General features: G+C 42.6%; 1 protein-coding gene across 1 annotated transcript in view; it reads left to right on the top strand.

Annotated features, from left to right (window-relative positions):
* The window catches only part of LOC111140871 (dedicator of cytokinesis 2), a 406,275-nt gene that overhangs the window by 47,338 nt on the left and 346,381 nt on the right, over positions 1 to 12,556 (top strand). Inside the window, exons 9-11 of the mRNA XM_022493104.1 lie at positions 3,446 to 3,527; positions 9,071 to 9,206; positions 11,505 to 11,580. Of these exons, the coding sequence (XP_022348812.1) occupies positions 3,446 to 3,527; positions 9,071 to 9,206; positions 11,505 to 11,580 (294 nt within the window). The remainder of the gene's footprint in view (positions 1 to 3,445; positions 3,528 to 9,070; positions 9,207 to 11,504; positions 11,581 to 12,556) is intronic.

The following is a 12,556-nucleotide window of genomic DNA, read 5'->3' as shown; positions in this document are numbered from 1 at the left end:
ATGGCAGCTCTGTTCCCTGATGTGCCACACCAGATGATATGCTCAATGGGGCATGGCTGAGTGATGCCTCTGAGAGCACCAGAAATATAGGGAAGCCCTCAGGAAACTGAGAGATGAGGAAGAGGGGGAACAAAAGGGGCAAAAACCAAAAAAAGGGGGTAGGGGAAGTAGAAAACAAAGAAAGATGAGAAGAGGCATGATACAAGAGAGGGACGGGGGAACTTGGAAGCACTGCCTAAGTCATTCTGAGTCTAGATAGCTGTTCTTCCCCTAAGAAATCAGTCTCATCCACTCCTGCCTAGCCAGGGTTGACATACAATGGCGAGACAAGGCATTTCTTGCCAAAAACAAGTGAGGGCATTTTCAATGTGGCCCAAATGTGGACTGGTGAAATTTGGCTGAGACTGAGCTTTCATTGTTGGGGTGAATCATGGTCTGATTCCAGTGGATGCCTGAAGAGATCTGGTTTGGGAAATTTACAGTAAATTTCTGTAGGACCAAAAAGAAGCAGCCTAGACATCAGGTAGTGACAAGGCTCATTTCAAAAAAAAAAAAAAAAGCTTAAGGAGGAGTTGGGATGGTCCTCCCCTTCCACAAAGGAGAGAAGGAGAGTGTCACGTACAGCAGGTCTCAACTATCTTGGTGCCAGGTCGACCTTTGTATTTACCATCCAGGTCTTTCTGGGCAGGGATGGATAAACCGACTTCAGCCCTCTAAATTGCTTTTCTTATTTATGATTACATTTCCCCTAGGAGAAAATTTCTGGTGCCTAATATTTAGACCTAACAGGCTGGTCCTCTACTAGGCATCTTACATGTGATCAAAGGTCCTGGGAAAGACCCAGGTATTTCACCATGACATTCTGGAAATAACCAATGGGAAATAATTATATATATATATATATATATATATATATTTTTTTTTTTTTTTATGGAGCTTTACAGGTTTCTTAGTTTGCTGAAAATTCCGCTAAAATTTTTAGAACTTATTAAAAAAAAAAAAGAAGAGGGGCACCTGGGTGACTTGGTCAATTTTGTGTCCAACTCATAATTTCAGCTCAGGTCATGATTTCGGGGTTATGGGGATCAAGTCTCAGGTTAGGTTTTGCACTCAGCCGAGTCTGCTTGTCCCTCTCCCTCCTCCTCTACTCCTCTTCCAGCATGTATGTATTCTCTCTCTCTCTCTCAAGTGAATAAATTAAATCTTTTTAAAGAATAAAAAAAAGGGGGGGCACCTGGGTGGCTCAGTGGGTTAAAGCCTCTGCCTTCGGCTCAGGTCATGATCCCAGGGTCGGGGGATTGAGCCTCATATCAGGCTCTCTGCTCAGCAGGGAGCCTGTTTCTCTCTTTCTCTCTGCCTGCCTCACTGCCTACTTGTGATCTGTCTGTCAAATAAATAAATAAAATCTTTTAAAAAAATTTAAAAGAAGGAATAAAAGCTACTTTTAACCTAAAAAAAAAAGAGATTTATTTCTTTTATTTTAGAGAAAGAGTGTATGCGTGCATGCAAGCTGGGGGAGGAGCAGAAGGAGACAGAGAGAGACTATTTTCAAGCAGACTTCCAGCTAAGCATGGAGCCCCATGCTGGGCTCTATCCCAGGACCCTGAGATCATGACCTGAGTGGAAATCAAGAGTTGGTCAATTAACTAACTGAGCCACCCAGGCGCCCCAGAAAAGCTACGATTAACTTGATTGAATTTTAACCAGTGGTTAATCCAGAACTGTGTTCATTTTGTTTTCAGTTCCCTTCCCCTTTGAACTTGCTCAGACTACTCTCGTTAGTCTTCTGGGAATGAGTAGAGAGAGTAGCAAATGGACAAATGGGAGAGAACAAATCTCTTAAAATACAGCAATTCCCCTTAATTTGGATAAATTCTTATTATGCTTTTTTGGGATGACTTGGTTTTTGAGCTTTATTTTGTTTTTATACTAATTCAAGATAATGGGCATTTGTTTAACACCCAACAATATATGCTCCTATATGGCATGGCAAATGTTATGACTCAACTCAGCAAACTCTCAAGTTTCTCTTATGTTAAAGAAGCACTAGACTTCTCAATTTTCTCAGTGTGACTGGACTGACTAGTATGAACTTCACAAGGTGGTGTATGTTTGCTAGAAGATGTAAGATGGTAAATGATCATAGGTCAGAACTGTGTGACTGCCCCTCATAAAATCCTTCAGTGGATAGCCATTCCTTCTAGGATCAAGTCAAAATCCTTGGATGGCTTACAAGACCTCTCTAAGTTTTCTCTTACCACTTTCCCCTTGGATCTGTTTTTTAGATGCATCAAGCTCCAGCCTGCCTCAGGGCCTTTGAATGTATGTTTGCTTTTCCTGAAATACTTCCCCTTCTTATTCTCTTTTCCTTATTTCTCTTTATTTGCATGTCATATCCCTGGCAAAGACTTTCCTGACCATCCAGACCAGGCCAGACTTTTTTTTTTTTTTTTAAAGATTTTATTTATTTATTTGACAGAGATCACAAGTAGGCAGAGAGGTGGGTAGAGAGAAAGGAAGGGAAGCAGGCTCCCTGCTGAGCAGAGAGCCCGATGCAGGGCTCGATCCCAGGACCCTGGGATCATGACCTGAGCCAAAGGCAGAGGCTTTAACCCAGAGCCACCCAGGTGCCCCAGGCCAGACTTTTTTGATATACATTCTTGCAATACCCTGAACTTTGTCTTTATGGCACAATTGAATATAAATAGTCACAACTGCATTTTGATAGTTATTTAAGTGTATCTCAGATAATGGCTAAGGCCATCCATGTTCTTTCACAGTATGATGTTCATTCAAGGAAACAATCCCGTGTCTAATGGATACTTTTTTTAAAAATTTAAATCTCTATTCAGTCTTGAAAAGGGAATGAGATGAGAATGCATTCTTAATGTATAGCAAAACATACCAAAACCCTTTCCCCAGTCTGTCCCACTCTTAATTCTACAAAGAATACTGCTACTCAAAAATGTTAGGTTGCTCGGCCAGAATTTGCTCAGGAGATGGGCTGGGGAAAGAGCCCGTGAATGTACACATTAGTGATTCCTTGCTCCCCACCCCACCCTGGTCTCTGTAAGAACTTCAGTCTCTTAGAAAGAGGGACCACGGGGCACCTGGGTGGCTCAGTGGGTTAAAGCCTCTGCCTTCGGCTCAGGTCATGATCCCAGGGTCCTGGGATCGAGCCCCGCATCGGGCTCTCTGCTCCTTGGGGAGACTGCTTCCTCCTCTCTCTCTGCCTGCCTCTCTGACTACTTGTGATTCTGTCTGTCTAATAAATAAATAAAATCTTAAAAAAAAAAAAAAGAAAGAGGGACCACATCTGTCTCAAACACTACCATGTCTCCAGCAGCCCGTACTTGTTGAGCACACAGTAGAGGCTTAGTGAATATTTTTACTGAAGCATTGTTGAGCCCCAAAAAGTAATGTGTTGCCACTCCTCTTCCCACAGTGAGAACTACTTGGTCAGATGGGGCAGCAGGGGCTTCCCGAAGGAGATCGAGATGCTCAACAACCTGAAAGTGGTCTTCACGGTGGGTGTGCAATGTTTTCTTGTTACTGTCTTCCATACTCACAAGGGTATGATCTTGGAAATGATGCCAGTCACTTGGTCAGAAGGAAGCATGACCTGGGTGCAGATCTGTGTTCTTGGTTTTTCTGGAGAGATTCAGAGCAGACGGGGTGTGTGTGGGGGGTGTTGTGTGCCCTTTGGAAGTTATTAGGAAGATAGATCTTCCCCTCTCACTATCTCCCTCCCTCTTTCTTTCTCACTCACGCGCACATCAAGAACACATGCAGAGTGCTGTGTAAACAAGCATAGACCCCTTCCAGCAATAACGTCTATATGAACTGGGAACAGCAGCTATTCTGATTTGTCAGTGAATTCATGGTTAACCTGAGTTCCTTTCTTTTGCTCAGACTTTCTAAAAACCTCTCTAAAATGTATCAGAAAAAAGAAAAGACCTTCTAAGAACATTGACGGCATTGATAAATTGGATATTCTGAATATAATCAAATCACAGATTACTAAAGTTCTTAACAGATCCCTGAGATCATTCTTCTATATAGCAGTATTCCTGCATGAAACATATGCAGAAATATTGAAATCAATTGTTAGTTGGGTAATTTATTTCCGAAACTGAGCTTGGCTTTTTAGTTCTGGAAAAGACAAACACTGGGGGGAAAAAAAAGATAGGGGTTATTATTTCCAGCAAAGACCTTTCTCTTTTCCTATTTCCATGTGGGTGTGTTAAGAGTTCACACTAAGGTATTGGCGTTCTCTGTAAGCTCCTTTGGAGAAAAAGAGTTTTTATGAGATTTTTCACTCTGTTGCCTGTGTTAGCAAGGGAAATTACAGAGGAGGAGCCAGGGAGGGATTTGGGCATTGGCCAAACCTATGAGTTTGATCCAGGAGTGACCGACATGCTAGATTAACCTACGTTGCTCTACAATAATTTTCCAGTTACAGCCCATTAAGTGCAATGTCTTATGTTATGTCACAATTAGATTGGAGCGCAGCTGATTTATTTTGTTTGTTATTTCCTGAAAAATGAGCCAGAGGCATAGAATAAGATCATAGTCCTAATTGCTTAGACAAAGTTTTCCTGGCATATATAAATGTGTCTCAGTCCTGTTTATTATTAGTTAGAAGGAGGAGCCTATTTAAGATTTTCTTGATAAATAGGAAGTCCCATGGGGCTTCCTGATTAAACCAGGAGACAGATGTTTCATGAGAGGGACAGGGACAGGGAATCAATCAATGGTTCATTTTGCAGATAACCAATTCATGATGTAAACATGTAGGAAAGGGGATCAATAAATTTGTGTCTCTCAATATCAATGAGAATGTGATTCTGCCCGCATGGAATTCTGCCTGTGCCACCATCTCTTCTACCCACAGCAAATGATTTTGGGAACCTTGGTTGACTGGTTCAATGAGCTAATACTTGAAATGATGGGAGTGTTTATTTTGGGACAAAGAAGGTCATGGTGTTCTAGCTTCTTTTATTGATTCAAGAGCTATCCAGTGAATACCTACTGTGGGTAAGCTCTGTGCTAGATATTGAGGACAGAACATTGAATAAGAGGCTAGGCCCTTGCTTTCAAGATGTGCTGGGGGAATTCAGAAAACAAGTAAATGAATAAATAAACAAGAATATATCAAAAGGCAATCCATGCAATGCAGATAATTAAAATAGTGTGATGTGATTGCTTTTGACTGGGCTTTTCTTCCTTCCTTCCTTCCTTCCTTCCTTCCTTCCTTCCTTTCTTTCTTTCTTCTAAGGATTTTTTATCCATTTACTTGACAGAGAAAGAGACAGGAGAGAGGGAACACAAGCAGGGGGAGTGGGAGAGGGAGAAGTAAGCTTCCCACAGAGCAGGGAGCCCTATGCCAGGCTCGATCCCAGGACCCTGGGATAGAGGACCTGAGCCAAAGACAGACACACAACGACTGAGCCATCCAGGCACCCCTGGGTTTTACTTTTAGTCGGGCATTGAGGTAATGTTTAAGTTAGAGACGAGAGAAGACTTGACAGGCATATACCTTTCTGGTCTTATTTCTCTTATCTCTGGATGTTAGCTCTTTCTGGTTTTCTCTTTGAGGGCAGAACCCTAGGAGCTGGCACATGGGTTGGGCCAATGGTGAGCTTCCCCTGTCTGCTTTATAAGCATTTACCATCATTGGCTCTGTAAGAGGAAAGCAGAGCACGCTACCAGTTTCCTTAAGAATTTTCCCAGATTGGGGATTATTGTTAACACACAGAAAACAAGGCTGAACAGGAAAAAGGAGTGCTAATGGATTACTAAATTAGGTGACACATGTTTTAAGTTCTGTTGTCCTGCCTCAGCTTCCCTAATATGCCTGAGTTTTATAAGGCCAAAATAAAAATAATTGAGAAACACCACAGATTGGAACATGGTTCTGAGTGAGGATTGCACATTTATACACTCTCCAGAGAATAACATGTGCTCACGTATTTTGTTAGATGCTAAATTTCTCTAGTGTCAAGAGTCTCTGATGAGGCAGCTCTTAAAGATCTGGTGTCTTCCTTGGATCAAATGAAATCTCTTCAAAGAAGTGGAGTGGAAGAGGGGCTTAATTAAGAACCTCGTAGGCTTACCTAGTATGTTAGTCGCCAGAGCTGCCATTACAAAGTGCCACGTCTGGGTAACTTAAGGAACAGAAATTTATTTTCTTGCAGTTCTGGAGGCTAGAGGTCCAAGATCAGGTGTGTGCAGGATTGAATTCTTGTGAGGCCTCTCTCCTTGGCTTGCAGATGGCCACTTCTCCCTGTGTTCTCATATTGTGTTCTCACGCGGTCTTCTCTGTGTGTGTGTCTGTGTCCTAGTCTCCTGTGCTTGTAAGGACACCATTCATTGGATAACCTCATTTTAGCTTAATCACCTCTTGAAAGGCCCTATATACAAATACATTTTGAGGTGCTGGGGGTTAGGACTTCAACACATGAATTCTGATGGGATGTAATTCAGTCCATAACATCTAGGAAGGATCTTTTCAGGTGGCAGGGCTTTTGTGGTTCTAGAATGCCTCTGAAAGATACCAAAAATGTGAAAATTCCTAAAGAGACAAGAGAAGTAATTAAGGACAGAGATCATTATACAGAAAGCAGGACTTGTGCTCCTATGGATGGGAAGGATTTAGATATATAGAGGAATAAGAGACAAGTATCTGAGGCAGAGATGTGGACAGGGGGCTTAGGAAGAAAGAATGAGTTGAAAGTGAGCATCGTGTGTTTGTGGTGCAATAAAGGAATCTTTGTGACAAAAATAGAGTACTTACATGCAGAGAATAGTAGGGAATCAGGCTAGGACAGCTGGAAATATATTATGTCTGGGACCTTTCACGTCATCTGTGGAAGATTAGCACTAATAGGGTAGAAAATAAGGAGCTAGTAACATCATTGTGGGGAGAGAAGTGAAATAATGAACATGACTTCTAAAGATACGTTTGTAGAGGATTTCAGGGTGGGTGGGAGGAAGGAGTCAGGCAGGCCAGAGAAAAGGCTGTCCAATCATCTGAATGCAAGGTAATTGAGATTTCAAATTCAGGTGCCTACAGAGCAGAGCAGGGAATACAAATGAGTGGCTAAGCTTCCTTAGTCAGAAAGCCCCCTTCTCCTCTGCTTTTCCTTTTCCCCTGTCCCACAGGGAGATTTTGGAGAGTAGAGAAGCAGATGTCCATTTCCTCAGCTAGTGAAAGGACAACCCTTGTATCAGCCAGTAGTTCTCCAGAGAACCTGAACCAACAGGTTATATAGATAGACTTATTCTAAAGATTTGGCCTCCATGATTGTGGGGACTGGCAAACTTGAAACCTGTATGGCTGGCCAGGAGCCTGAAACTCAGGCAGGTTTTCTATACTGCTTCTGGAGGCAGAATTTCTGCTTCATTGGGAAGCCTCAGGTTTGGGTGCTGGAGGTACAACAGTGAATGAGGTCTCAAGACCTTCAGCTGATTGGATGAGGCATATCTACATTATGGAAGCATATCTCCTTGACTTAAGTCAATTGATTATAGATGTTAATCTGACTTACAAAATACTTTCAAGCAACATCTAGACTAGTGTTTGGCTAAACAACTAAGCACTATAACCTAGCCAAGTTGATGCATAAAATGTAACCATTGGAGACCCCAAGCAGAAAGATGTGGACAACACTGGGGCCATGATTTGTTTCCAGATCATACCCCCATGCTCTTCTTTCCACACCAGCCACAATGAGAGAGTGGGAGTGGCTGCTTTGCCTGGGCCCTGACTCTTATGTGAGCTGACAGGCTATTCCCAGTGCTATGACTATATGAGGATTAATTTGGAGGAAAAGTAACTATTCCTGAGTGAGGGCAGGTCCAGGATTTCCTACTCTGATGCCAACAACATGCCTTGATGTTCTTTTTTTCTTAACCCAGCTGGAAGACAGTCCCAAGAACACCGAAGCTTTTAGATTTGAGCAGGACAGTCAGATGCTGAGGTGGTCTGGTTGGCTTTCCCTCTGCTGTATCTTTCTGATGGTGAGAGAGATATGTTGTGGTGGTTTGGTTTATAGACTTTGGTCTTAGAATGACTGTATAGTGTCTCCAAGGACTAAGATCATGACCGCAGGGAAACCCCTTGTCTTCTTTGTGTCTCAGTGTTTCCATCTGTAAAATAGGGGTGCAGTAGTACTATCTACTTCAGAGAGTTGTTGAGGATCAAATAAGACAGTGGCTTATGAGAAACTTGGCACAGTGCATGACATGTTAGTGTAGTTCACCATGTCAGTGTTCTTCTTCAAGGCACATACTGGAGTGCACTCTGCTGTCCCCCTTGAAGTTAGCTGCAACCACCTGCCTTGCTTTGGTTATTGAAATGCAAGCCCAAGTGATGTGTGGAAGATTTAAGGGCCTGTAAGTGATTTGCCGCCTTCCCTTCTCCTGCTGTGAGGACAGTGGAAGCATGTGTTGTGATGAGATGGGTCATCTGTCAGCTAGGAGCCCAGCGTAGGGAGATGAGCGGAGCCCCCAGCCATCTGCATTGGGCAGGTAGCCTGAGCTAGAAGTAAACTTCTGTTGTCTCTAAGCTCTGAGATGCTTGGATTGTTTGGTGCCACACCAACCCACTCCTGAGTGATATCCATACACCAGGTGCTCAGGCAATGATAACCGTTGGGATTGTACCCTCTTCCTTTTGCTTTCTCCCTCAGTGGTGATGAGCAGTGGTCAGACGGATGAAGTCATCCGTGTCAAATGCTATTTTGGATCCATCAGCTGACATATAGGACATGCCACCTGCATAACTGATATTGTACTTCTATCCTTCTCTCCCTATTGGTTTGAAATGGAAGAATTGGGGTTGAACACCAGGGACCTGTCAGTCCATTTCCTTTCTAAAACTCACCTTTCTTATCTATGAAATGGGTATGATCGTCTTGTTTTCTACCTTTCCCAGGACTAATTGTATGATTGGTCCGTGTACATTAGGTGCTAAATACATCCCCCCACAATTTACTATTAGTGGGCTTCCTTTTCTAATTCTTTAGGCACATCCATCGTGTGTAACTATTCATTTCCTGCTCTGTAGGATCTCGGAAACAAAGACCTCAACAGGGATAAAATTTACTTGATTTGTCAAATAGTCCGAGTTGGGAAGATGGATCTCAAGGATACGAATACAAAAAAGTGCACACAGGGACTAAGGCGACCCTTTGGGGTGGCAGGTAAGGACACACTACACACTATTAACTTTTATCGAAGTGCATATTTTATTTGTCTGAATTTTTAAGATTATTTCTTTCTCTCTCCTCTTTCCCGCCCCCTTCCCCAATTTATACCAGACAGCTCCTAATACCTACATTTCTGGTGACTAAATCAAAATAATTGGTGACTAAGGCCAGATTTATGATGAAGGTGGTGAATAATGGATTCCTTGTGTCTGCAGCAGAGTGCTGGGAGCATGGTGCCGTCTGAGCAGTTGGCGCCCTTGCTCCCCAGTGTGGTAAGGAAGGAAGAACAGTACGAGTGGGATCTAATTATGAGGAGCAAATCATTTTAAAAAAAAATATCGAGGACAGGAAATGCAGTTACACAGAATGAGTCACTGGCCACACATCTAAATTCCAGATGGAAGTGGACGTTTGGAGAGTCCGTGTGACCAAATGAGGTTGCTTCTGAGCAGCCTCACCTCCGCATTTTTCTCCAAGCCTTAGTTCTCTCTCTTGGGGTTTCCAAGACTTTATCATTCTTGTCCCACTTTTATGGGTTTTGTTATTTAACTAGAACTCGCATTGTTATTTACCTATTTTCTTTTAATTAGCCCACTTAAAATTAAAGGACCTTTTTTTCTTAAAAGACCAGTTGAAGACCTGTGGAAACAGCAATTTGATATGCCAGTTTTATTTCTTTTTATTAAAATATGTATTTTAGTCGTATACCATTTATAATTCCTCTATATCATATATAAACCCACTGTTTCATGTTTTTCCTTTAAGGATACTGATCTGTCTGTATTCACAAACCACCTGGCTTTCCAACTAGTCCCTTAGCACTGCGTGCAAAGTGGCTGGGTGGACAAGTTAGCTTATAATGAGCCAAATGGTTTTTTAATCAGGCATTGTAGCTAGCTAGCTAACTAGGTGACCTTGGGCAAGCATTTTCCCCAGGGCCTTAGTTTCATTATCTACAAAATGACAGACTTTGACTTGATTGGTCTGTGCCCTGCTCTGAAATGCTGATTCTATATAAGGAATACTCCTGGCATCACAATGTCCCTGTTAAGATAGGAAGGGTCCTTCAGTCTTACCTCAGAGTGTGCCTTTGTCCCCAGCTCTAGTCTGCTCTCCTTTGATTTCAGGTGACAACAATCCTGGTGTAACTGAAAAGTTCAGGCATAGATTGCTTCAGGCATAGCTGGATCCAAGAACTCAAATTTATATCTCACTCTGTCCTCTTGCTGGCTTATTCTGAAGATGACTGTCCAATTAGCTGGCAAAATGTGGGCCAGCTATTCCAAGCTTGAGTCTACCAGTTTAGTAATCCAGGGGAAAGAAAGCACCCCTTTCCCATGAGTTTTAGTAGAAGCCCCAGGAACATGAACATAGGCCATGTGCTCATCCCCTAAGCAGTTATTTTGAGCAGGGGTATGTGGTCCTCTGATTGGCCAAGTCCTATGAACAACTCTGGAGCCAGAGGGAGATTGTTCCTCCCAAACCATGCTCACTGAGATGGGTGAGGGGTGTCTGTTTATCAGAGAGAAGGGATACTGGTTAAATTCACATAGCTAGATGTGGTCACTGGTAGATTATTACCCCAATGGGGCAACGTTCTTGGGTCCCCTCCCTCCTCAGGAGCTTTGTACTATCACTTTGCTATTGCTCAATAAACCTTGCTTTGCTGCCCCCTGCCAAAAAAAATTATTATCCCCATGGTTTTAATGGCTCCCTGACCAGGGCCTGGAGAGTTTGAGATATTTCATACTACTAGGATTTGGGCTATATCTGATCAGCTTTTCTCCATGGTTCTCTCCTGCCCTCACAACAGTTTCTATAATCCCCTCTCTAATGCAGTTCTTCACCTTTGTTTTATGGACATTTAGTGGCTAATTTAAGGAGAAGTTCCAGAGGATTCAGGATCCCTCTGGAATTGCAGGGTTCAAGCATCCTATAGGCATGTGTCTGTGCATATGAGCATGTTTATGAAAAGGGGGTAAGGAGATTTCATTAGATTCTCAGGTCCTACAGGGAGTCACTGTGTTTGGATTTTGTAGGCATGGTAGACGTCCAGTACATATATGTCAAATCCAAACTTAGTTGTTTATTACTTACTTACTTGCATGTTATGAACTTGCATGTTATGAACCCTTGCTGTCTGTGTATTGCCTGCTGCTGTCTTGCTTGTCTTTTTAGACTTCCTGATCCAGCCTCTAGTACTACATCTCATCCCATTGACATGGTTTCCTGGAAGCAGGAGGGCATAAGTCATTAATAGATTTTTCTCTTTGTTTGTTTGTTTGTGTTTAGTTATGGACATAACAGACATCATCAAGGGGAAAGCAGAGAGTGATGAAGAAAAGCAGCACTTCATTCCTTTTCACCCGTGAGAGATTTCCCATTCCTTTCTCTTTTCTTAAACCACACCCTTTCTCATTGAGGGCCGCTCAAAAGCAAGGTGCACTGATTCCCTGAGTTGGTGATAGCCCTGTGGAGCCTCCCAAGAGGAGGACAGGAAGAGAATGATGATCTCAGTGCTAAGGCACTTGAAACCAGCCAGATTTTCACCCATTCATTCATCAGATGTTATTTATTCAACAGAGTTTGATTGAAAGCTGGCAGAGGGCTGGGCACTGTGCTAGGCACCAGGCATGAAATGGTCAACAAGATAGACATGACCCTGTCTTTGTGGAGCTTATGTTTAGATGGGGAATTAAGCAGATAACAAAAGACTGATGCATTAACTACAAGTAATAAGGAACCACAACTCTGTGAAGGAACAGCTTACCAGGAACCTATAACAGGGAATTGTTACCTGGTTCTCACTGATAGAAATATTCGTGATTTCAGAGGAGGGTAGTGAGGAGGGTAAATGTTCTTTTCCTGCTCTAAAAAAGAGTCTGTGAGGAAGCAGGACCCTGTGTTTGAGAATGTTGTCCTCACTTTGTTACACCAAGGATGTCCAAGGAGAATGGAATTTTGCCACTGGTAATGAAGTTTGTGACTCTAGTTAAGGTATGTGATTAGGACTGAGCAGGAACAGCTAGTCTTTGCCATCTTGCTGAATAGATGTTCCTTTTGAGGGCTTAGGAATCCTTCTTTTCTAAGAGTCATATATATATATATATATAGAGAGAGAGAGAGAGAGCACCTCTACTTGTAGCAATAACATTCCCAGATCTCACAGCCATGTTGGTTTGTGAAAAAGAGAAATCTATTTCTTTTTTTTTTTCTTTAAGATTTTACTTATTTATTTGACAGACAGAGATTACAAGTAGGCAGAGAGGCAGGCAGAGAGAGAGGGAAGCAAGCTCCCTGCTCAGCAGAGAGCCCGATGCAGGACTCGATCCCAGGATCCTGAG

Source organism: Enhydra lutris, unplaced genomic scaffold (assembly GCF_002288905.1).
Source record: "Enhydra lutris kenyoni isolate GAN:26980312 unplaced genomic scaffold, ASM228890v2 scaffoldscaffold5, whole genome shotgun sequence".
Taxonomy (NCBI): Eukaryota; Metazoa; Chordata; class Mammalia; order Carnivora; family Mustelidae; genus Enhydra; species Enhydra lutris.
Note: the sequence above shows the minus strand (reverse complement) of the source record. Positions and strands in the feature narration are given on the sequence as shown.